The 23,238-nt window shown below is 41.4% G+C and overlaps 1 protein-coding gene across 1 annotated transcript in view; it reads right to left on the minus strand.

Moving 5' to 3' along the window:
• Window positions 1-3,524: 3,524 nt before the first annotated feature.
• Window positions 3,525-23,238, minus strand: part of LOC146636801 (uncharacterized) — a 90,101-nt gene continuing 70,387 nt past the window's right edge. Inside the window, exons 5-7 of the mRNA XM_085350373.1 lie at window positions 18,482-18,730; window positions 17,004-17,688; window positions 3,525-3,679 (exon numbers count right to left, since the gene is read on the minus strand). Coding sequence (XP_085206499.1) covers window positions 3,525-3,679; window positions 17,004-17,688; window positions 18,482-18,730 — 1,089 coding nt within the window. The remainder of the gene's footprint in view (window positions 3,680-17,003; window positions 17,689-18,481; window positions 18,731-23,238) is intronic.

Genomic DNA, 23,238 nt, shown 5'->3' on the forward strand with positions numbered 1-23,238 from the left:
TTCACAGAGGACATAGATGGCTTCTTTGACTCCTCTTTTAAACCATCTGTCTTTTCTGTCCAAAATGAGAAATGCCTAAAAAATGTCCAAAATACACACGTGCAACACACGTGAAACAATGTTTGTGTCACATGAAACATTTTCTGATGTAAGTAGAAAAAAACAGAGAAGAGACAGAATCAGAGCTGGACACTCCTGCCTGTTTAATTTTGTGGAGTTACATACTGCACATCACTAAATCCGACAGAGCTCGGCCCAGTGGATTGCTAACTAGTCTGTCAGGTAGTTAGTAATCCATGAGGTGTGGATGTGTTTACTGACATTACTGTAGCTTTCTCTGGCCTGGAGGGCCGCTGTCCTGCTTATTTTCCAACTAACCTGCCCTTGTAGCTTCTTATTGGCAAAGCACACCTGATCCAGCTAATCAGCAGCAGGTAGTGCAGGGATATCTCAAAAATAAGCAGGATACTGGTCCTCGAGGACTGGAGTTTGAGACCACTGCTCTAGATGTTTTCCTCACTTCACTTGCTCACTTCTCTAGTGGGAGGAGCTGAACTACTTGATACATGAAGAGTGAAAGCACACGCATAAAGACCTTAAAGAGCCAGGAAGGGAGGGTAAGTTCAATGAATCAGCAGATTTAAGTTAGGGCTTTCCTCTACTTGTAGCCATTGTGTAATTGATCGCACACTTGTGTGCATTGCACTGTTAGCTAGCTCACTCACCAACAACTGTGATGCCGAACTGGTAAATGGACTGTGTCTTATTTATGCTACACTTTTCTACTCTAACTGAGCAATCAAATTGCTTTTTATTATAAGCTACATTCAGGTAGGGCAGAAGGTACCTAACAATTCATATTTTTAGGAATCAAATAATGTTATAATAATAATAATAATATAACTGTCAGAGTGGAATAAACTCTTCTGTTTCTCAGACATCCCTGGACAGTAAAGAACCTTTTCCTTTTTTGATCTTTTTGTTTCCAGTCTTTAAGTTTTTAAGAACTTTTCATGTGAGATTGTCCACCCACAGCTGCTAATTCCTAAATCCTAAAAATAAAATAAAATAATTACTAAAATTACATTCAGAAAATGGCAGAAACATTACCCCAGCAGTGTAATGAGTCATGATGGGTAATGAGTAAGTCAGTGAGTAAAATAGCAAAGCATCACACAGTTGCTGCAGACTTTTACAGGCACTCTATTGTTTTGAGATCTGGTGGCTGTGGAGGCCATTTAAGTTCAGTGAACTCCTTTTAATGTTCATTATACCAGTTTGAGATGATTTAAACTTTGGGACATGGAACTTCATCCTGCTAGAAACATCTGTCTGAAGGTGGGTGCACTGTGTTCATAAAGGGGTGGAGATGGTCAGCAGCAACACTCAGACAGGCAACGGCATTTAAATAACTGCTCAGATGGTCCTCAGTGATATAAAGTACATCAGCAACAGCAGCATGAACTGTTGACACAAGGCAGGATGGATCCAGGCTTTCATGTCATTTTGTGCTAAATTCTGATTTTAACATCTAAATGACACAGCAGAAATCAAGACCGATCAGCAGTTTGGGAAATGTTCAGTATTGAGATATCAATTTTACTACAAATACTACAGAATTAGAAAAACTGTATTACAACATATCATGTTTACCAAGGGCACATCTGCTGTATAAAGGTAAGCTGTTCCAAACGTTTCTTTAAATTGTGATGTTATGTGCATATAAGGTAAGATGAAAACCAGTAAAAAAAAAATAAATCCAGATTCTCCAGCACCAGCAGATAAAAGTTTTTTTTTCATTAAAAGGCTTAAACATTATCATTTATTGTCATTTTCTTGTATTGACATCAGTTTCATTTTTTTATTTTCCTTTATTCAATTATAATTCTGAATGCTTTTTATTTTTAGAAACTTGCAATAAAAATGACCAATAGGAAATTATCTTAATAGAAAAAGATAGTTAGAGAAAAGTAGTGAACACAGTCTATCATAACTCATGAGATGCTGTGTTAGACCACTGTATGCAGAAATGCAGGCCCACAGGTTTTGGAGCCCAGAGCTGCACAGGAACCTGGACCTCTCAGCAGTACCATGACACCTTTGTTCATCACAACATGGAGTGTGGTGACAGTCCAAGAAGAATATCCAACGGACTGACTGAAATTACTTGGTATCTTCCTGGTGGAAACACAAACATTGATATTTTCAGTCAGCCAGTGGCTGTAGCTAACCTTCGTGGGGACATTGCAAGCTTTCAAACACAATACTCCTTTTTTTGTCAGACATGCGGTAGCAGTTTTTGTGTTCTTTGACCATTTAGACTCTGAATCTGAATTCAGTCTACTTACCATCCAACATCACAAACCACAGATCTTCTTGGTTGGTAATAATGTGAGCAAGCACAACAGTACAGATGCTTTGAAAAAATTAGTGCTAATGTTGGGTTTGACCAAAAACAACATCATTATTAAGACAAAACACAGAAATGATGCAGACTTTGTGAAAAGTTTGAGGGAAACAGTCAGAGATGTGGTGAAGAACTCAAAGATGAAGATGACAATAGAGCAGATGGCAGACGTTGCCCATGAACTGGGAATCCTGGTTGATGAAGACTCTCCAGAGTGCCAGACTGCAAAGACAAATGCAGACGCCATGACTGCTGAAATTCAAGACATCCTGAAATACAAAGAAGATCAGCTTCAACGGTAAGGTGACATATGGAAAGAACTGACCTGCTTAGAGAAGAAAGAATTTCGACTTAGAAAAGTTGGCTCCGGAAACTTCAGCTGCAGAAAGAACAACTGAGGAAAAAGCAGAACTCTTATGACATGTCGACAGCTATTACATGGTTTATTAATGCAATATCAAGCCCAGGAACAGAGAGGTTTTATTTCCTGAAATGGATGCGAATGAACCTGGATAACATGTCTCGTGTAAAACTGTCTGAACTTCGGGAGAAATATAAAGAAAAATGTCAGAACTCTGAGAACAAAGAGGAGTTCAAAGAAATTGACAGACAAATTGCCAACAGCTCACTGGGGACTGAACACTTCTTCCGTGAAATGGGTCAGATCTATGAAGCTTCACTGTCCCCTCCACAAACAGATCCAGCATGTCAACAGCTGCAGCATCTGCCCAAACTGTGTGCAGTTGTTGCTTGATGGATTTCCTCTTGAGCTTGTAGATGGAGATGATGTGATGTTCTCTCGCAGCTCAGTGACTTGGTGTCTCCAAACAGAAAGATACTGGTAGTCACAGTGTCTGAGTTTGAGGACCAACATCTCCAGTCATGTATCAGAAGCATAAAAAAGGCCATCAACAAGGCCAAGAAAGGAAAGAGTGATAATGTAAAGACATTTGTTGAAGATATTGTAAAGAACTTAGTCACAAGCTGGTCATTTCCAATGATGCTCTTGGTGCTTTCCTGAATATCCTGAATAATGCTGACAAGGAATATTTTGCTGACTGGCTCACAGTGTCTGTGAATGAGATGGAACAAGATCTGAGAAAACTTTGAAATGAAACTACATCTCCATGTGCAGCCCCAGAATGAGCTTTTCAACAGACTGGTTGGTTGTGGCAAACAGTGTCCATTCTGCAAAGCCCCCTGTGAGACAGGAGGAAGAGCCCATACTGAGCACTTTGCTGCACTGCATCGCCCTCAAGGTCTGGGAGGATTCTGTTGGCCAAATACACAAAAACCGATCACTGACATATGCTCTTCTCTTGTGATCAGTGACCAGCAGCCAAACAGTATAATACAGAACCTGCTGATATTCCTGCTACTTGGATATATATGACAAAACAGCAGGCAGGAAAAAGTCTCAAAGAGTCTTTGGCTGCCTGTCCGTCAGAGGATAGACTTTAAAGTTCTGATGCTGGCCTATAAAGCTCTGAATGGTTTAGGACCAAAATACATCAATGACCTCCTGACCCAGTATGAACCATCCAGATCCCTCAGGTCATCTGGATCCGGTCTTTTATCAGTTCCCAGAGTCAGAACCAGACACGGAGAAGCTGCATTCAGCTTTTATGCTCCTTATATCTGGAACAAACTCCCAGAAAGCCTCAGATCAGCTGAAACACTCAGTTTATTTAAATCCAGGTTGAAGACTCACCTGTTCTCAGCTGCATTTGAATAAAGCACCAAATCCACACTTTTAAGCTTAAATTTCAAAACTTACATTTAACTACTGATTTTATCTACTGTTCTGATTTTATCTGTTTTGATTTTATATACTGTTTTGTTTGTTTGTTTGTTTGTTAATTAGTTAGTTAGTTTATTTGCTTGTTTTAATCAATTTTAAATCATGCTTTTTATTTGTTCTTGTTTCTAATGTCTCTGTAAAGCACTTTGAATCACCTTGTTGTTGAATTGTGCTATACAAATAAACTTGCCTTGCCTTGCCTTTATGTCCAATGAGATTACTGGTATTTCAACTAATTTTCTTCTGGTGTACAGAAAAACCAAATATAATAACATAAAAAAAGCCAAACATAGTGTCAGTTAGTGATGGCCCGCTTGAAGCTGAAGCTCCGGTGCGTGTGTCAAAAAAATCAACACACTGCTTCAGAAGCACTGTGTCGAAGCTTGATTCGTTTGGCCAGAGTCACGTGATCAGTGACGTCCGAAGCTTCATTTAGAGCCTAACTGCTTCGGTATCTGATTCAATGGTTTATAAGCAGGTGAATCATTCGCGGGATTTGTGGAGTGTTTTGATGGTGACAGATATCGAACCACTGATCATTCTACTGAGAGATTTGGAGCCAGCGAGGAATAGAGGAGGTTCTCTTGTGTGGGAGAATTTTGAGTTGATTTTTGTCAATCGGGTGGGTTTTCCAGCTTTGTGTTCTGGCTGTTTGCTTTTGTTTTGTGCGTGTTTATTATATCTGAAAACGGGAAAAAGGTAAAATGTCAAACATTTATTTATTCTCTTTATCTGATCGTCTGTGGGGCCCAGGTAGACTGTATAACTGCATCTCTACCAGTTTCTTTGCACTCCAGCCTCTTCTGTTCCATGTGAAGGGATTTTCCTTAAGGCAGGAGAAATTATCTCCACGAAAAGGAACAGGTTCGGCCATCGCACACTAGAACAAATTCTCTTTTTAAATAAAAATGGAAAAGGGTTACCTTAAATGCATCATGTTTTTAATTTGCAAGTTCATAAGCATTTTCCTTTTCCATTTCACAATCAATTCTACCCCCAGGTCAAAAATATGTCTGGGGAAGTTTCCCTAATATAATAGTATTTATAAATACACCCGTCTAGCGATTAAATGCATACGTGCATGGAGGCAGGACCTCACAGCTGAAGCATACTCCATAATGTGTTGTACATTATTATATGTATATATTATATGTAACGTGGTATTTTTCAATTATTGTATTTACCAACATCAAGAAGTCACAAGCAAAGAAAGACCACACCATGGAGCATAACAAGGAGGGTTTACTGGTCAAAACTATTTATTAAACAAATATAACACGTTTTTTTAACCACCAAAAAATACACGTTCAAAGCAACACAACGGCGGCCCAATATCAGACAGAGTGGGCAATCATTATGAAGCGGTTGGTTTTATTTTGTGGATTCAAGCTGCACTTCATATTTTTGGCCACCGGATGTCACCAGAGAGGACTGTGTTGAAAAGCTTCGAGTAATGAACCGTTTTTCAATACAAGCTTCAGTGCTCCAGAAAGCTTCATTTGGCCATCACTAGTGTCAGTTTTGGCCGGCGGTCATAGGTTCTGTCCAATAATATGACATTAGACTGGAGAAAAAGACATCCATGGATTGGCACTTTATTAAAGAAGGCACATGATAACAGCACAAACACTAACTACAACTAAACAAACTGTCTTCCTTTTATACTCTACCTTTTCAGGTGAGCATCTGGAATAGCCCAAGTATGGGGTTAACTAATCAAAATGAACACATAACCCTCCACACAAACAAACATACAATAACATTAAAGGACATCACAAACATATACATATTTCCAACACGTACTATAAACAAACCAATAACATAAGCTTCACCCATTTCTATCTAAATTAAAACCCTCTTTAACCATACTCCCTAACCTGGCACACTGGTCTGCTCCAAGAGCTCTTAAACAGGTGATCGAGCCGCTTTCACTCTTTTGCTCCACATCCTGCAAGAAGCAACCAGGACAGGTGAGTACCTTTACAAGTTCTCATTTCACATATGTTTAGGTTATTGATAAATGATTAACTGCAAGCAGCTCTAACTTTGGCTCTTCTCTGACACAGGTAGGATGGCCAGTCCCACTGTCTCTTTTCCGTTACAAGCTGTCAATTTAATCGTATGTCAAATAACCTAATAAAAGACTCCATAAGAACTAATGTGTTCTCTTTATTACCCTATTTTAAATTCCTAATCCAACAATTAATCACTAACAATACCAAGGTAATTGAACCCCTGGTCTCCATTACACATAGTATGAGACAAAACTAAAGGTATCATTAGTGGATATATATATGTTCAAGCAGCTTACAATGAGGAAAGAAAACCAGTACAGTTTGTGTTCATCTTCACCCAAGTCTGCATTTAATATTTAAAAAAATCAAAGTAAATCATGTTGATTAAAAGATTATTTCAGTTTTTCTTTTAATTAAGTGAATGTCCTGTAATAACCTTTATTTATTGTTTTTGTTTATGATCAAATATGTACATTTATGTTTCACAAAAATCAGTCTGTATGTGATATTGCATTAATAAGACAAGAAATAAACAAAAAACACACCCAGGAAGTGCGTGAGTTATCTGATATCAATTTTTTGTTTTCCATCTGAGCAGAAATTTTTTTATAGACTGTTTATTATTTCTTTTGTTTTCATTCATTCTCTTCTCTTTCTCTAGTGACTGTTGACATGACAGTCAAAAGTTTTGGACAAACCTTTAAAGGTTTCTATTTATTTTTACAAATTTCTACATAGTAGATACAAACTGAAGACATGGCATATATGGAACTCGGACCATCAGATGTGTTGTCCAGAAGTCAGTTTGGTACACCTGATTTCTAAATGGTACTGTATACAGTAGCATAAAACTAAACTGTAGTCTAAAAGGTCAATTCTGACTTATTTGAATCATATTAACTGTGTTTCTGATTATAATTAAACTAAATCAGACAACTGAAATCAGTGCAGCTCACGTGTGTGACTTGTTCCCATCAGTGGAAGTGGAAGTCCCCCCTTTTTTTGGAGTTTGGTTTGGGTTCTTGGGCGCAGTGATGGCACAGTAAGGGAGCTGTGAGCCTTTTCGAACTACTGTGTCAAAAACTGGATCATAAGCTTCATTACTCTCACTGGTGACATCTGCTGGCAACGGTGGTCTATGTACTGCCAAAAGAAGCCTTGCGTGTGTGATGCACCTTTCATACGTATTTTAAAATGATTGCAAGAATTTCTCAAATATCCTGACAGCCTGACTTCATTTTACACATCTTTGTTTTGTGTGTTCCATCTTAGAAAAATCTGCCTGACTAATTCGATCTACAAAATAATAATTAAAAAAATAAAACATTGAGAAACATTGTTGATTGTTAATTATATCCTGGGTAGGGAAGATGGTTTTGACATAATGCAATAAGGCAGTTGTGTTGTGTTTGTATGGAAATACAAACATTGATATTATCAGTTTCATTATCATTTTCATCTCACATTTATTTATTTCCCACATAATATTGTATTATTCTATTTATTTACAGTAACTAAAGCACCCCATGAAAGATATAGACCTGTAAATGTATTTAATTTGAATAAACACTGAGTAAATTTATTTCTCTATTTTTTGGTGGCACCAGCTTAAAATATTCCTACACCTGGGAATGCTTCCTTGATGGCTCCATTGTTGAGAAGTCCAAAATACACTTATGCAACACACATGAAGCGATGTTTGAGTCTAAATAGCACTGAGTGTTGCACCAAAGTCTGAATGAAGCTCTTTGGTGCGACACTCCACAATTTGATGGTCAAATTGAGGCTTGAACAAAACAAACACTGAAATGTCTGAAGCATTTGAACTTATTATCCACCCTGATTTACGAATAAATTCTTTACAAATCCTACCATGTGGATTCATGGATTTTTTTTTTCACATTCTGTCTCTCACAGTTGAAATGTACCTCTGGTGCAAATTACTGACCTCTGTCATCATTTTAGGTGGGGGAACTTGCACAATCGGTGGCTGACTAAATACTTTTTTGCCCCACTGTACATCCAGCCTCTGCAGAATCAGAGTATTTCTGAAGGTGTCTTGACTCAGACTTGTACTGAAAGTCTAAGGGCATGAAGTCCAGGACAGAACCTGTGGAGGTCCTGCTGCACATCACTAAATCAGACAGAGCTCGGCCCAGTCTCACATACTGTGGTCAGTCTGTCAGGCAGTCAGTGATCCATGAGGTGGTGTTTACTGATATTACTGTACTTTTTTCTCACTAGCAGCAGCTGAATCATTTTGAATGCACTTGAGAAATCAAAGAAAGTGATCAATAACCCTGCAGGAAGTAGATGATTTCATCATCCAAGTTCGAAAGCTACAATCCATCACAATAACCGATCTCTCAAAGCAGACATGGCTCTCTTATGCCTAAATACAGGTGAAGGATTAAACTGCTCCCACTACTGTCTAAAACAGGTATGAACAACAGGACTATTCATTATCTAGTCGTTGTCTTCCCTTCTTTTCTGTGCTGCAGGCTGTGACCCAGTAATCAATCTTAATGTGCCATCTTGAAGCATGTTTGAGTCTCTAAAATGCACCAGGAAAGGGGAGATCTGGAGGATCTACTATATCCTGAGTAAAGTGTTTTACTAATGACGTATAAGAGACATAACAAACAGGGAGTGGAAACAGGACTCTGTAAATATGTAGGAGTGTGCTGCAATAAAATAATGAACACCAGCACCATCTGTGCCAAGCATCGTTTTTAACTGACATTGCTGTAATGGCTCGGAGGCATGAATACCTCTCGTCTTAGCTCCTTTCACTTCATGTCTTCTTAACCTTGTCTGTTCACTCGTCATGTGTGAGGGACTGAGCTGCAATTTGATGATTGGGGAAATAAGAGCAAAGGAATCAAGGATGTAGAATCCAAAATATAAGAAAAGGGGGAATAACTTGTTTCTGTGTTATCTTAACTGTTAAACTGCATTCAGTATTTCCTGGATGAGAGAATTATTCTGTCTCTGGCACAGACTTAAAAGTCTCACTCATCACACGGACCCAACCAAATACTTTAGTAGTAGTCTGCTGTAACGAAACAATGGATGTGCTATATTTAACTGGCATTGCTTTAAAACGACTAAAGCAAGGATGTCTGATATTGTTAAAGCCTCTTAGCTCCGCTCTACATGTTTTTCTCGCCTCACTTGCTCACTTCTCTGGTGGGAGGAGCTAAGATATACTGATAGGTTCAAGGAAATGAGAGCAAAGAAATCAAGGATGCATGAACTGAAAAATAAGAGAAGGAAGAATTTGTTCATTTGTTGGTTCGGCTGTTTCCTCGCTGTTGGCATTTCCTGGATGTCAGAGTTGATCTGTGTCAACTACTTGACACGTGAAGACTGAAAGCACACGCATAAAGACCTTAAAGAATCAGAGGAGGAGGATAAGTTCAGTGAATGTTATCAGCAGATTTAAGGTAGGGCTTTACTCTATTTGTAGCCATTGTGTAATAGAACGCACACTTGTGTAGCTGCCCAGCAGAAATCATTGCACTGTTAGCTACGTTACCCAGCTCACTCACCAACATCTGTGACGCCGAACTGGTAAATGGACTGTTTCTTATTTATGTTACACTTTTCTACTCTGACTGAGCAATCTAAGTGCTTTTTATTATAAGCGACATTCAGGTAGAGCAGAAGGTACCTAACAATTCATATTTTTAGGAATCAAATCTAATAATAATAATAATAATAATAATAATAATAATAATAATAATAACTGTCAGAGTGGAATAAACTCTTCTGTTTCTCAGACATCTCTGGACAGTGAAGAACCTTTTCCTTTTTTGATCTTTTTGTTTCCAGTCTTTAAGTTTTTAAGAACTTTTCATGTGAGACTGCGAAGACTGTCCACCCACAGCTGCAAAGTCTTAAATCTTAAAAATAAAATAAAATAATTAGTAAAATTACATTCAGAAAATGGCAGAAACATTACCCCAGCAGTGTAATGAGTCATGATGGGTAATGAGTAAGTCAGTGAGTTAAATAGCAAAGCATCACACAGTTGCTGCAGACTTTTACAGACACTCTTCTTTTGAGATCTGGTGGCTGTGGAGGCCATTTAAGTTCAGTGAACTCCTTTTAATGTTCATTATACCAGTTTGAGATGATTTAAACTTTGGGACATGGAACTTCATCCTGCTAGAAACATCTGTCTGAAGGTGGGTGCACTGTGTTCATAAAGGGGTGGAGATGGTCAGCAGCAACACTCAGACAGGCAACGGCATTTAAATAACTGCTCAGATGGTCCTCAGTGATATAAAGTACATCAGCAACAGCAGCATGAACTGTTGATACAAGGCAGGATGGATCTAGGCTTCCATGTCATTTTGTGCTAAGTTCTGACCCTAACATCTAAATGTCACAGCAGAAATCACACAGCAAGGCGTTCTCTCACTGTCCAAGTTAGAGTAAAACAACCTGCTTAAAAAGTCCACCGCCCTCTCTCCTACACACCTCCATACGTCCACAGGTATGTCGTTTGGACCAAGCACTTCTCCACTCTTCATAGTTGCCCTTTTTTACCTTTACCTTTTTTTCCTTACCAATTCTCTGCACATTCTGATTTCCTTTCACGGCCAAGGGGATGAGCCGTGTGGAGAAAATTAATCAGGATCTACGCGCAGGCACTCGCTGAGATGAAAGTGGTTTATTGTAAAGTAAAGCACAAGGTGAAAATGGCAAAACAGAACTAAAGATAATCTAACCTGGGAAAAATTAAACTACTAAACAGTAGTGATGGGTCCAGCAACACTGACGCACCGGCGCATGTATCAAGCTCACCTAGCGATGCCTGTATCGGTGCGTGTGTCGCTTTAAGAAAAAGTCACGTGATCGATACAGCTGCTGTATCACTCATTGCCAAGGCGCCAAACTGTGTTTAAAAGATACTGCATCTGCATTTGTTAACAGAATGAGTCGCCACCAAAAAAAACAAAAAACAAAATTACTCTCGCAAAGTTAAAAAAAATACAAATCTCTGTTTCTGCTGTGTGGGATCATTTCGATCTTTTAACTGCAAATAATGTAACTGTTTGTCTGCCTTTGTTTCAGTGTAACCTATTAGAATAGGAAAAACAGCAATGTGACTTGCAGTGTGAATTATTTATTTCATTTTATGCAGGTTAAATGTCACATCTGTTCTGCTTTCTTACACAAACAAAAGCACCTCCTCAGTGTTTAGGCATTACAGAGCCAAACATGAAAATGAGGAGACAAACACACCGAGAATGAACAGAGGTAGGCCTATATAGACATTGAGCAGCTTTATCATCATTTTGTTTTTATTAATATGTGTTTTATTATTTTAAAATCAAGCATCTAGGAAGACTGTTGTGAACCAGGCAGTCCTGAATTTTATTATAAAGGACTGCCAACCCTTTAGTATTGTGCCTGTGAGGCTTATTTGGCTCTTACCTGTCACTACATTAATGAGAATATGCAGCTGTGTACATCTGTGTTGGGTGTGAAACACTTTCCACAAAGTCACACTGCAGGCGATTTGGTCCAATTCAAAACGGGCATGATGGAGGATCACAAATAAGGTAAGGTGTCTTGTTACCAATGCAGCACCAAACATGACTGCAGCAACAAGAACTCTCCAAATTCGACATTCAGTTTGCATTGCACACAAACTCAATTTATTAGTCAAAAAATCATGTGATCAAATCCCTGAACTTTCATCCATAAGAGACAAATCGTATCATTCTTCAGATCAAGCACTACAGCCAAAGAAAAGCTTGCTCAAGGGCAGCAGCAGATGGGACGGCCCATCTTCAAACTTATCAACGAGGTACCAACATGTTGGAACAGCACATATCAGATGCTGTCACGGCTACATGATGAGAAAGAAGCAGTCTGGGTATCTCTTGCTTCTCTTCCAACACATTTAACTCTACTTACGGCCGATGAGTGTAACATCGTAAGGGAAGCACTTCTTGTACTGGCCCCTTTCCATCAGGCCACAGTGGAGTTGTCTGAGGAGAGGAGAGTTTCAGGGTCAAAGGTCATCCCGATGATGAGAATGCTATATTGTGCACTTGAGCAGAACTCTTTACATCTCCACACACAAGCAGCCACCCATCTCCATGACCAACTTAGGCGTCGTGTCACAGACACTGCTTCTAATCTGGAGTCATTAAGTGTGTTGACCCTCTCAACACTTTTAGACCCAAGATTTAAAACACTCGGATTTTGTAGTTCCTCCAAGTGTAGTGAGGCACCTGAAAATGGAGCGTGCTGCAGTAATTGCCCACACAACATCTGAGCCACAGCCTAGGCCTTCATCAGAGCAGTCACCTGTTCCAGGCAAGTTCAGTATTATCCTTTAACGTACTGCAAAACATCTTATCCAAACCTTTTCCACCTGGCTTGAGCTCACAGGCACAGATGGGGAAATAGTGTAAAAAAAAACACAATAGACTGAATGCAAAAACATTGGATAAACTTATTTTTCTGAATAAAAATTTATAATAAATTCTGAGTCAATTAGATTTAAATGGGTAATATTACATTCACAATACTTTTATTTTAATTTTCACTTAATGTCATTCACAATATATTTTAAAGATGTCTATAAAATTTGAAATATAAAAGATATAAAATGATTCCATGGAAAGTACAATACCTTAGAGTGTATACAAGTATGACTAGGTATTTGAATCAGTGTCTGTTGTGAGTCTCAAGAAAGTTGCCAGCAGTGACATTTAAGGTCCAGCAGGTGTCAGTATGAAGAAAAACAGCAACGCTGTGTCGACACAGTATCAATACAGTTTGGGGAATGTGCTGAAACGGTTCACAAGGCCTCAGCTACCCATCACTACTAAACAGCAAACATGAAGGAAGGTGAGCAGATGCATAAGAAGGTGGATGGCAGGGAAAACACAGAGAATACACAGGAGACTTACAGACAGAACAGCAACTAGTACATGAGTAGACACGAGTTGAATACACACAGAAGAACACAGGGAGATTACACACAGGTGGGGAACACAGCTGGAAGTAATTGACAAGAGGAGACAGGGGAAGCAAAACTGAATTCAATCACATGAGACACGGACCTTCACAATAAAACAGGAAACAAGAAACAATTCACAAGGCCTTAAGCAGCTGCGCGCCCTCCCGATCACTTTCTAGCACAACACCTGGAGCTAAGGGGGCAAAACAATCTCATGAGTGCTGCTGTTTGACTGAGGAAGAATAAAGTAGTCGTGGTAAGCCAATCACATGACCACTTCAAGACAAAGCAACAAGGTGATATATACCAAAACATAACTGTAAATTCAGACACGTGAGGTTGTGCTAGACTTGTAGTCAAGACCGCCTAATCCGAGACCAAGACAAGACCAAGACCACGTTGAGACGAGACCAAGACCGAGACAAAAAAAAGTCTTTAAACTGCAGCCAGATGCTGCTACGTTTACAGGTGTCAGGCATATTTATGTGTTTTTGCTTTCGCACAGCCCTCCGCTGTCTACGGTCTCACTCACTTACTGAGAGGACAGACGGATGCTCCACTTGACTGTCGCATCTCTCACCCTCTCTGTTTTTCACATAATGATATTATCCTATATCCTCGCATGTGATTGGCCACAATATGGAGGGATTGGAGCATAACTGAGCCACTGTGTGAGAGCTGAGCAGCAAAAGGAAATCAAGTGAGGGTAGAAATGACTGAAAGATTATAAGGCTCTGTTTTGAGTTTTGTTCAAAAAAGAATGTCTTCATATAGGAAAAAATAAATATCACCTTAAACTAGTTTTTAATTGGGCTGTATCAAGACACAGTGACTAAACCCCAATTCAACCAAACCCAGAACTGATCTGGAATTAAAACAGGACTACAACAGTTCAAAATCAGGACTACTGAGGACTTAACCAAAAGAGAACCAGAATCAAAACTAGATGATAGTGGCACTAAAAATCATCATAGACCTGCACTACACTTATTTTTTAATTCTACCAAAGTACACTATTTAGATTCAGAAAAGTTTATATAATTATTTAGCCTTTATAAGCCTGCATAACTTAATAAATATAGAATTTGAAAAATAACAAATGGTATCTAAAAAGTTACACTAGGTACTAGATACATGTTCTGATGAGTTTTAGCAAACAACCATTTGACTAACATGTGTGTCTCACCTGCTCTTGTTCCATCTCTGTTCTGTCCTCATTCTCCTCTCTCTCCCTCTTTGTGCTGACAATCAAGCCAAACACCAACAACATCAGTGGAAACCAGATATTTACACTCTTCAGATAAAAACACAAACACTTTTTTAATTGTAACATCAAATCAGACAAAATGTTTATTTTTTTAGATTGATAAATATAAAAAAACATATTTGTTAACTTTTGTATTTTGTATTCAAAACTGGGCCACACTTATGGAGCTCCACAATTCTTTTCCAGGTGTTTTGGTTGATATCTCTCGATTTTTCCCATGTCACAGAAACAGGCTCTGTGTTCTGCCTTATATGCGTCCACAGGTGTGCCACCAATTTACTCACATGGACTCTACTAACCTATCAGAAGCTTCTTCAGCTCAGAATGGAATCGTCTGGCGTTTTCTTATTAATTAACAATAAACTTAGTGTATATGTACTCCTAAATTTGATGTAGGTGATTAAAATAGACAGCTCCCTCTTTTTATTCTGACATTTAACTAATTCAAAAGATATTTCAACATTTATTTATCCAGAACAAAACAAGTTTACTCTAAATTGATATTTAACAGTAAAACAAAAAGTTTTTATGTTTTCTCCCTAAAGTGTATATAAACAGCTGGTTTCAACTGTGAATATACTGCTGTGTATTGAAATTCCTCTTGTTTTGCATAGATATACTGAACAACATCCAAAGCATAATATATAAAATAACATCTACCTGAGTTGTTTCTTTGAAAGAAGCTCCTTATGTCCATTGTTGTGCACATCAGTACACAATTGAAACCGATTTAGAGAGTTTGTTTAGCCGTGGAGGATAACAACTGTAAATATGAAATGTAAGCTAAGACTCTAAAAAAATCAGCATTGTCGTTGGGCTTTTTATTTATCCATTTGTTGATTCACTCGAAGAGCAAGTAACGCAACCAAGTGATCAGTTTGACCGGAATCGGACCACCACATCCTTAGTGAGTGGTAGACCCAGCAGAAAGGACAGCATGAGCCATTGCTCGAAGGCTCGCCATTTGTAAGCGTACAAGCCTCTGGTAGATGAGGCCCTAGCGCTCTGAATTGTCACTATCACACTAGGTAGCAAACCCTTAGCAATCAAGTTTAACCTCTCAGCAGGTAAGCATGAAGGCGCCACAGATCTGGGCGCGGATGAAACACTTCTCCTCCCGCCTGAGAGAGGAGATCCCTGCAGAGAGGAAGCTGCCAAGGACTCGCTGCTAGCAGGCTGATTATCTCTGCATACCACGACCTTGTGGGCCACCAAGGGGCCACTAGAATCAGAGAGTGTGGGAATGCCGACGCACTCTCTCTAGAACTGGAGATATCATTTCCACTGGGGGAAATGCATACAGGAGCACGTCTGGCCATTGGTGCGCTAGCGCGTCCAAGCCCAAGGGTGCATCGTGGTCGATTATGGAGAAGAACAGGGGGCAGCAAAAAGATCTATTTGCGCTTTGCCAAATAGGCCCCAAATCTGAGCCACTATTAAAGGGTGTAACCTCCATTCTCTCACCAGAGGACCCCCCCTGGAGAGAAGGTCCGGCCCCAGGTTCAGGTGGCCCGGGACATGGGTGGCTCTTAGAGACAGAAAATGAACACTGCACCATAACAGCAGAGAGCGAGACAGGAGCAGCCCGGGCTTCCTCCAAGGACTGAGAGCTAGCATGCAAGACGCGGTTACCGGCAGCCTCCTCCGGAGGTGACGCGATGCACACAAACGGTGAGAGAGAGTCCAGCGTTGAAACGCTCTCATTTTTAACAGTCCAAGTGGCACTACGGCAATCATAGATGCCATCATGCCCAACAAGCTTAATATCGTCTGGAAACGCAGTCTGCGTCCCAACTGAAACTGAGCGAGGCAGCGATGACAAACGTGGAAAGCGAGCATATTTCCAAACCGAGAAAAGTAATCTGCTGATTTGGGATTAGCGAGCTCTTTTGAAAGTTCACAGAGAACCCCAGTGTCTGAATGTGTGACAGAAACAGCGACAGCTGTGTCTCCACTTGCTCTCTGGAGCAAGCTACGAGAGCCCAGTCATCTAGGTAGGCTAAGATGCGGATTCCTCTCTCTCTGAGGGGCGCTAGCGCTGCCTCGGCACATTTCGTAAAGGTGCGAGGAGCGAGCGACAGCCCGAACGGCAGCACTAGGTATTCGTAGGCTACGCCCTCGAATGCAAACCTCAGAAACTGCCTGTGTTTCGGGTGTATAACCACATGAAAATAAGCATCTGTTAGATCGATTGTTGCAAACCAATCTCCCGGGCCGACCGCATTCAAGAGCTGTCTGAGTGTTAGCATCTTGAACCTGTACGTTCGTAGATACGTGGTCAAGACTCGCAGGTCGAGGATGGGACGAAGCCCTCCCCCTTTTTTCGGAACAATAAAATAACAGCTGTACCAACCTTTGTCTGTCTCTGAAGCAGGGACCACTCGTATTGCTCTTTTCTGCAATAGCGCCTTTATTTCCTCTCTGAGTATCATGGGCGCCTCGGTGTTGACAGTCGTATTTACGACTCTTTGGAAACGAGGCGGCTTGACCCGGAACTGCAACCGGTAACCCATGGCAACAGTTCGCACCCCCCTCTCCCCCACGGAGCGAAGCAGAGAATCTGCAGTGCTTGGACGGCAGAGTTGCGGGGCCGCCGACACCATGGTTATGGGACGGGGCCAGATAAGCAGCCAGAGACGGCTCCATAGGGGGTGGGTTAGCTAAGCCAGCCCCCTTGGCGCTGTCCAATTCCATGTACTGTCCATAGCCGGGCACAGTGACGCGGGTAGACAGAGGTTTGTCCCATGATGCTGTTAACTCGCAGAGAAAGTCTGGGAACATGGGAAGGCAGTTTTTGGCCATTGCGGGCTCCGGTGGGAGGAAAAACCCCACGAACCACGACGGCTTCTGAGCTGGCGGAGGAGAGGGCCAGTCCACCTGCAGCTTCTCAGCAGCACGGCGAAACAGGGAGAAAAGAGAGGTGTCACCGTGGCCGACCGGCGCAGCAGCGGCAGTACATTGGGCTGACAATGAGCTCTCCTGCTCATCCTCCGACAAATCATGGATGTCCAGGCCGATGTCCAGCACATCATCATTGTCCTGGGGAGCGCTGATGGGCTTCAGCCTGGGTTGAAGCCCGCCAGCGCTCCTGCATGGTTCCGACTCATCATTGGCTAACCCGTCAACATATTCCATGTGGTCAGCCCAGCTAATTGCGGGGACATCGACCGGAAAATCCTCGTCTTCGGACTCGGACAAAGCCGGGGCTCCAGACTCGGAAGGAGAGGGTCATGCCGTGCGACAGCCGAGCATCCCAGCACTTTTTCCACAAACGTCACCCGTCTTTCCAGGGTCGAGCGCTGGAGCTGGCGACAAAACGCACAGGCTTCGGGCTCCGCCAACGCTCTCCTAGCGTGGACGATCCCCAGGCAGACAGGGCAGGCATCGTGCTGGTCGCTGTTGTGCAAAGAGAAACCGCATCCCTGAGGACAGGGGCGAACAGAAGATTTCTGCTTTGCTCGCTTCGGTTTGGAGTACATTCCAAAACGCAAAGCAAAACACTGCACGGGAAAACTTGAAATTAGCGCTCCGCGGGCAGCCTACACACCAACTGTGGGGTGGAGGCTAACACCAACAGGGGCAGTTAAGCTAAGTTCAAGTCGGCAGACAACGGAGCTAACTAGCAGCAGCTAGCTAGCCCAACTCAGCAGAGGTGTTCTCAGCGAGGTGAAGAGCGTAAGAACTGAGGGATGACTGTGATGACAGCGGCTATATGTGCAGGCGGGGCCGTGCGCGTGTCATCACACGTCATCTGCCTTAAAGGCGTGATTAAAGGTTTCTTCAGCCAGGACACGCGAGGGCGTGATATCCCATACTTATGGGTTGTACCGAGTGAATCGACTGAAAGAGAAATCCCAAACACTAGTGGTGTGCGATACTGCATATTACTGCTGGCGCGCCTGCCAAGCTGGAGACGGAGGTCGAGGTGCGCTGTCCACTTCGGCACGCAGGCTGCACAGTCCTGCGTACCGGCCGTCTGCCCAGCTGCCTGTGAACCCCAGCTCACTTCCACGCCTACTGCGCTGCCGCTGCTTGCCATATGGGTGGCCATCAGGCCAGCTCCGGGGCTTCCGCTGGAGGCGCGGGCGACCGCCAGAGTGGACACTTCCCCGTCGCTGGGCTGGGGCATGGGGCGCCGATGGTCCGGGCCGATTCCCTCGCCTGCTCGCGAGGTGAGGTGAAGCGGGCGAGGGGGGTATGTGGCAGGGTGTGTTCTGCGATGCCGCTGCAGGGTTGGTGGTGGTGATGTGTACGGCTGCCAGCGGGAGAGCTGAAGCCGTTGAATGTACTGTTACAGCAACCGTGTGATTATTGTAAGAATAAATGATGCTGTGAAGCATGAAAATGCCATCGGGTCTGCCCTGGTGGCGATCTTTTTTTTTTTTTTTTAAATCTTAAGTGCACGAAAACCAGTAAACAAATTAAAACAAATATTGTTGATAAACTATAATACAAAAATTACAATTAAAATTCTCAACAACAAAAAAATATATATAATTAATATGTAAACAACTTAACAACCCCCAAATTGTCTAAGTCACGTGACGTGTCAGTGCAACACCGAAACATAAGAGTGGGGGAGAGGGAGCAAAGTGTGCCTGCTCTCCGCTGACACAGGAGCGGTGTGTCCAGCGACCTGGTTGTTTCGTTTTTGCCGAAAGCACAGCATAGCACACAAGCAGAACTCAAAAGTAAAGAATCGATCTCACCAGGCTAGTATCGATCCGATACCGACTTGGGACCGATACTATCGATATTTGGATCGATCCGCCCACCACTACTTGCTACCATCCTTGCACCTCTCGTGGGAAACACCACACACCACATCAAGAACTCCACCGACTTCACCGACAAGGTCCAGAAACTTACCTTGGATCCAGATGAAACCATGGTGTCCTTTGATGTAGTCTCTCTCTTCACTTGCATACCCACCAAGCAGTGGTGTGTGCGTGTCTAGAAAAACTTTGTTGGGGGGGCCATGTAGGGGCACAGATTTGGAGAAGGGTGGCAGATGTAATTGGCAGATAATGTTAAAAAAAATTCTACCAACCGTTAACCATAATTCAGTAACCCTGTAAACCTAATAACCGAATGCGCTTTTAACTCTTATTAGAATGAGATTTTAACCACTACGGTGCAAAGTTTTTAGACACTGCGTTGATAAAGTACAAGAGATACAATCAGTGCTTTGTCAGTGTTTAATCAGCATTCAAGGACAGCAATATTTGCATAGTATTTTTACTGACATATAGTGCACGTATGTTTTGGGCAAAAACATTTTTGAATATTAAAATACTAACATGTTTAACATACAACTGGCAAATTAGCCAATGCCAATGCAAAACTTTATCTGCCTGTTAAAAAACAGAAGATAATCTTATTACAAACTGGTGTTTGATTTTGAAACAGGAAAAAAGTGGGGAAACAACTGAAAAGACTAACATTTGAATAAAACCTGAAAGCAAGTAAATACTTTCTATGCTGCCTTATGGTAAACTTTGGTAATATTGATGTATAAAGAACAACACTGGCTGATGATGACATACAGTCAGCTGGCATGGTGACACTGCTGGACTGGGACAAAAAAATTGGGCATTTTGACTAGAGACCGGCCCACCAGGTATTAAAGCCATAAAGCCTTTGAATGAAAACAAATGCTGTTGTGACAGTGATGTACACTGTCTTGTTGGTATATGTAGGATTTCTATACATTTTACGTCAGATAAAAACTTTGTTCGCAAGAGTCAGATAATTATTTAATAAAAGCTAGATATTTTAAATGAGAATAAGAAAGAAAAGTATTTTTTGTGCCCCCAACTCGTTAATGAGGAACAAATCCTCATTTCATCCTATGATAACAGCATTTTCACCATTTCAGCCAGTGTGAGTGGAGAACAGCCAAGTCTCCTCCCCTGATAAACCTCCACATGTACCACCGAAAACAGTTAAATTAGTTTGAATCTGAAATCAGGGCTCAAACTTCTTGTTCTGAGACCATTTCTTTATTTTTCACACCAAACTGTTTAATAAGACAAACTTTACACAGAGTTCATCAAATATAACTAACGCTTTAACATTATCAGGATTTCATAATGCAAACTTCAAATTAACAAGAAAACAGCTGCAGAACATGTGGATCAAAATTAATTCATTAAAACAACATGTGGACTTCAATGATACAGTAAATACACTAAAGTGAAAGGAGGAGCCAAAAATAGATGTTTAATAGAATTTGAATTAACAAAAGGGTCCTTATGTGTGCTGCCGTTTTTAACGTTTAACATTTCTTTAAAATGAATACATTTTAACAAAAAGAAGTTAATTTTGGAAAAACTAAGAAAGTTCAAATGAAAGAAATTGATATATATCCATATCAGTAATTTTGATCGCCCTGCATGTAGTGACAGTGACAGAGAAGCTGCATGCATAGATGTACATATCTATACATGCAGCTTCCTAAATGTAACATTCAGGATTATTCACTGCAGGTCCAGAAATCAGAGCTACCTCATCAGATCCAAATGTGACATCAGCTGACACTCTTTACAGGAGATTCCATCTGAACTCTGTGGAGCCTGATCTCAAGGTTTTTAAGTCCAACCCTGAAGCCAGAAGAGGATCTTTCTCTCTCTTCAGATTCATTGTGATCCAGTGATTTCAGTCCAGGGGTCCGTTCTTCGTACCTCGCTTTAGGGATGGGTATTGATAAGATTTTCACGATTCCGATTCCATTTTCGATTCTGTTTAACAATTCTATTCTTTATCGATTCTCTTATCGATTCTTTTTTTTTTAAAAAAGGAGAACACTAAGCTAGCTTAGAACTTTGTTTTATATCTTCTCTTTGAACAAGATAGAAATTTAGGAATAACATGGCCTTACAAACCCAGCAGTGAGATCTTAAGAGATCCAGCCTACGGCTCTTCAATGGGGTGTCACAGGGTCCCCAGGAAAAAAAATTGTAAATGTAAAATAATAAAATAAATATTCTTCTGTAGCAATAACAAAGTATAACATAAATTATTCTGTAGCAATTACACAAAAATATCCAGTAATGTCCCTGCCTACAATTAAACACATTCACTTACCGAAAATCGGGGGCATCTGCTGTGCAAGGTGCAAGCCTTTTACCACAAACTTAGTCACTGCTCGGTGACATTCGTCTATCCTGGCCTGAAAGGAGATGCTACTGGTAGACTGCAGCGAGAACTGCCAGCATCTGAGCCAGACTCTGTCTGTCTCTCTCATCATGGTCACCTAAATGCAGCGCACAGTAATGGCAGGTTTTGTAATAAGGCAGATCGCGCTAACATAATATGCACTGTTAGTTGATTATTTACCTGCCGCATTAACGGGAGAGGACGTGCAAACGTTACTGCTGCTGCTGGGTTGAGATTCACGAGTCCGGAGAGCGGAATTAAAAACACGACATTCATTTCAGGTTATCGCGTGTTTTGTGAGTAAATGCTTTTGCATATTCGTAGTGTTTCCTCCCTTAAATGAAATATCTACTTTGCAAGTATTGCAAGTTGCCCTGTTGTCATCCGTTCTCGTAAAGTATAACCAAACTTTTGAGCGTTTGAGCCGCCGTGTTTCCTGCCAGGTAAATGACGCTCCGCAACGTGGTGACGTCATTCGGGGCGACTGGAATCGATAAGGGAATCGATTGCAAAAATGGCAAACAATTCCAAGGAATTGAAACAGTGGGAACCGGTTCTCAACAAGAACCGGGTTTCGATACCCATCCCTACCTCGCTTACTACATCCAAGATCAAATGACACATCCAAGTTCAAATCATCGCGCCAACTTTGAGCTCGCTATTCCGGGTCTCCGAACACACCTGTTGTTGACGATTAGTACAGCTGGATGAAGTAATGTGAGATCACTGGGTGGCTTAAAAGGGGCTACGCATCGATAGTAGAAACATTGATCAGCAACCCTTTGATTGGTCGGCGAAAATGTCGAAGGAGCGCGCTCAGTATTTTTCGGCAGTAGAGCAAGAACTCCTGATTGAGGGATTTCAGGAGTTTCAGAGTTTAATTAAAACGCAAGGGAACACTGCAAAGGCTGCAAAAGCAAGGAGAGAGGGCTGGCAGAAAGTTGCTGACAAATTAAACACGTAAGTAATTTAATAATAATAATAATAATGGAGTGGATTTATATAGCGCTTTTCAAGGCACCCAAAGCGCTTTACAATGCCACTATTCATTCACTCTCACATTCACACACTGGTGGAGTTGCTACAGTTGTAGCCACAGCTGCCCTGGGGCAGACTGACAGAAGCGAGGCTGCCATATCGCGCCATCGGCCCCTCTGGCCAACACCAGTAGGCGGTAGGGTAAATTTATTATACAGGGAGTGCAGAATTATTAGGCAAATGAGTATTTTGTCCACATCATCCTCCTCATGCATGTTGTCTTACTCCAAGCTGTATTAAGCATATTAGGTGATGTGCATCTCTGTAATGAGAAGGGGTGTGGTCTAATGACATCAACACCCTATATCAGGTGTGCATAATTATTAGGCAACGTCCTTTCCTTTGGCAAAATGGGTCAAAAGAAGGACTTGACAGGCTCAGAAAAGTCAAAAATAGTGAGATATCTTGCAGAGGGATGCAGCAGTCTCAAAATTGCAAAGCTTCTGAAGCGTGATCATCGAACAATCAAGCGTTTCATTCAAAATAGTCAACAGGGTCGCAAGAAGCGTGTGGAAAAACCAAGGCACAAAATAACTGCCCATGAACTGAGAAAAGTCAAGCGTGCAG

The sequence above is a fragment of the Diplotaxodon limnothrissa genome, linkage group LG3 (assembly GCF_057381915.1).
Source record: "Diplotaxodon limnothrissa isolate DT_005_m linkage group LG3, D_limnothrissa_male_GT1.1, whole genome shotgun sequence".
NCBI lineage: Eukaryota > Metazoa > Chordata > Actinopteri > Cichliformes > Cichlidae > Diplotaxodon > Diplotaxodon limnothrissa.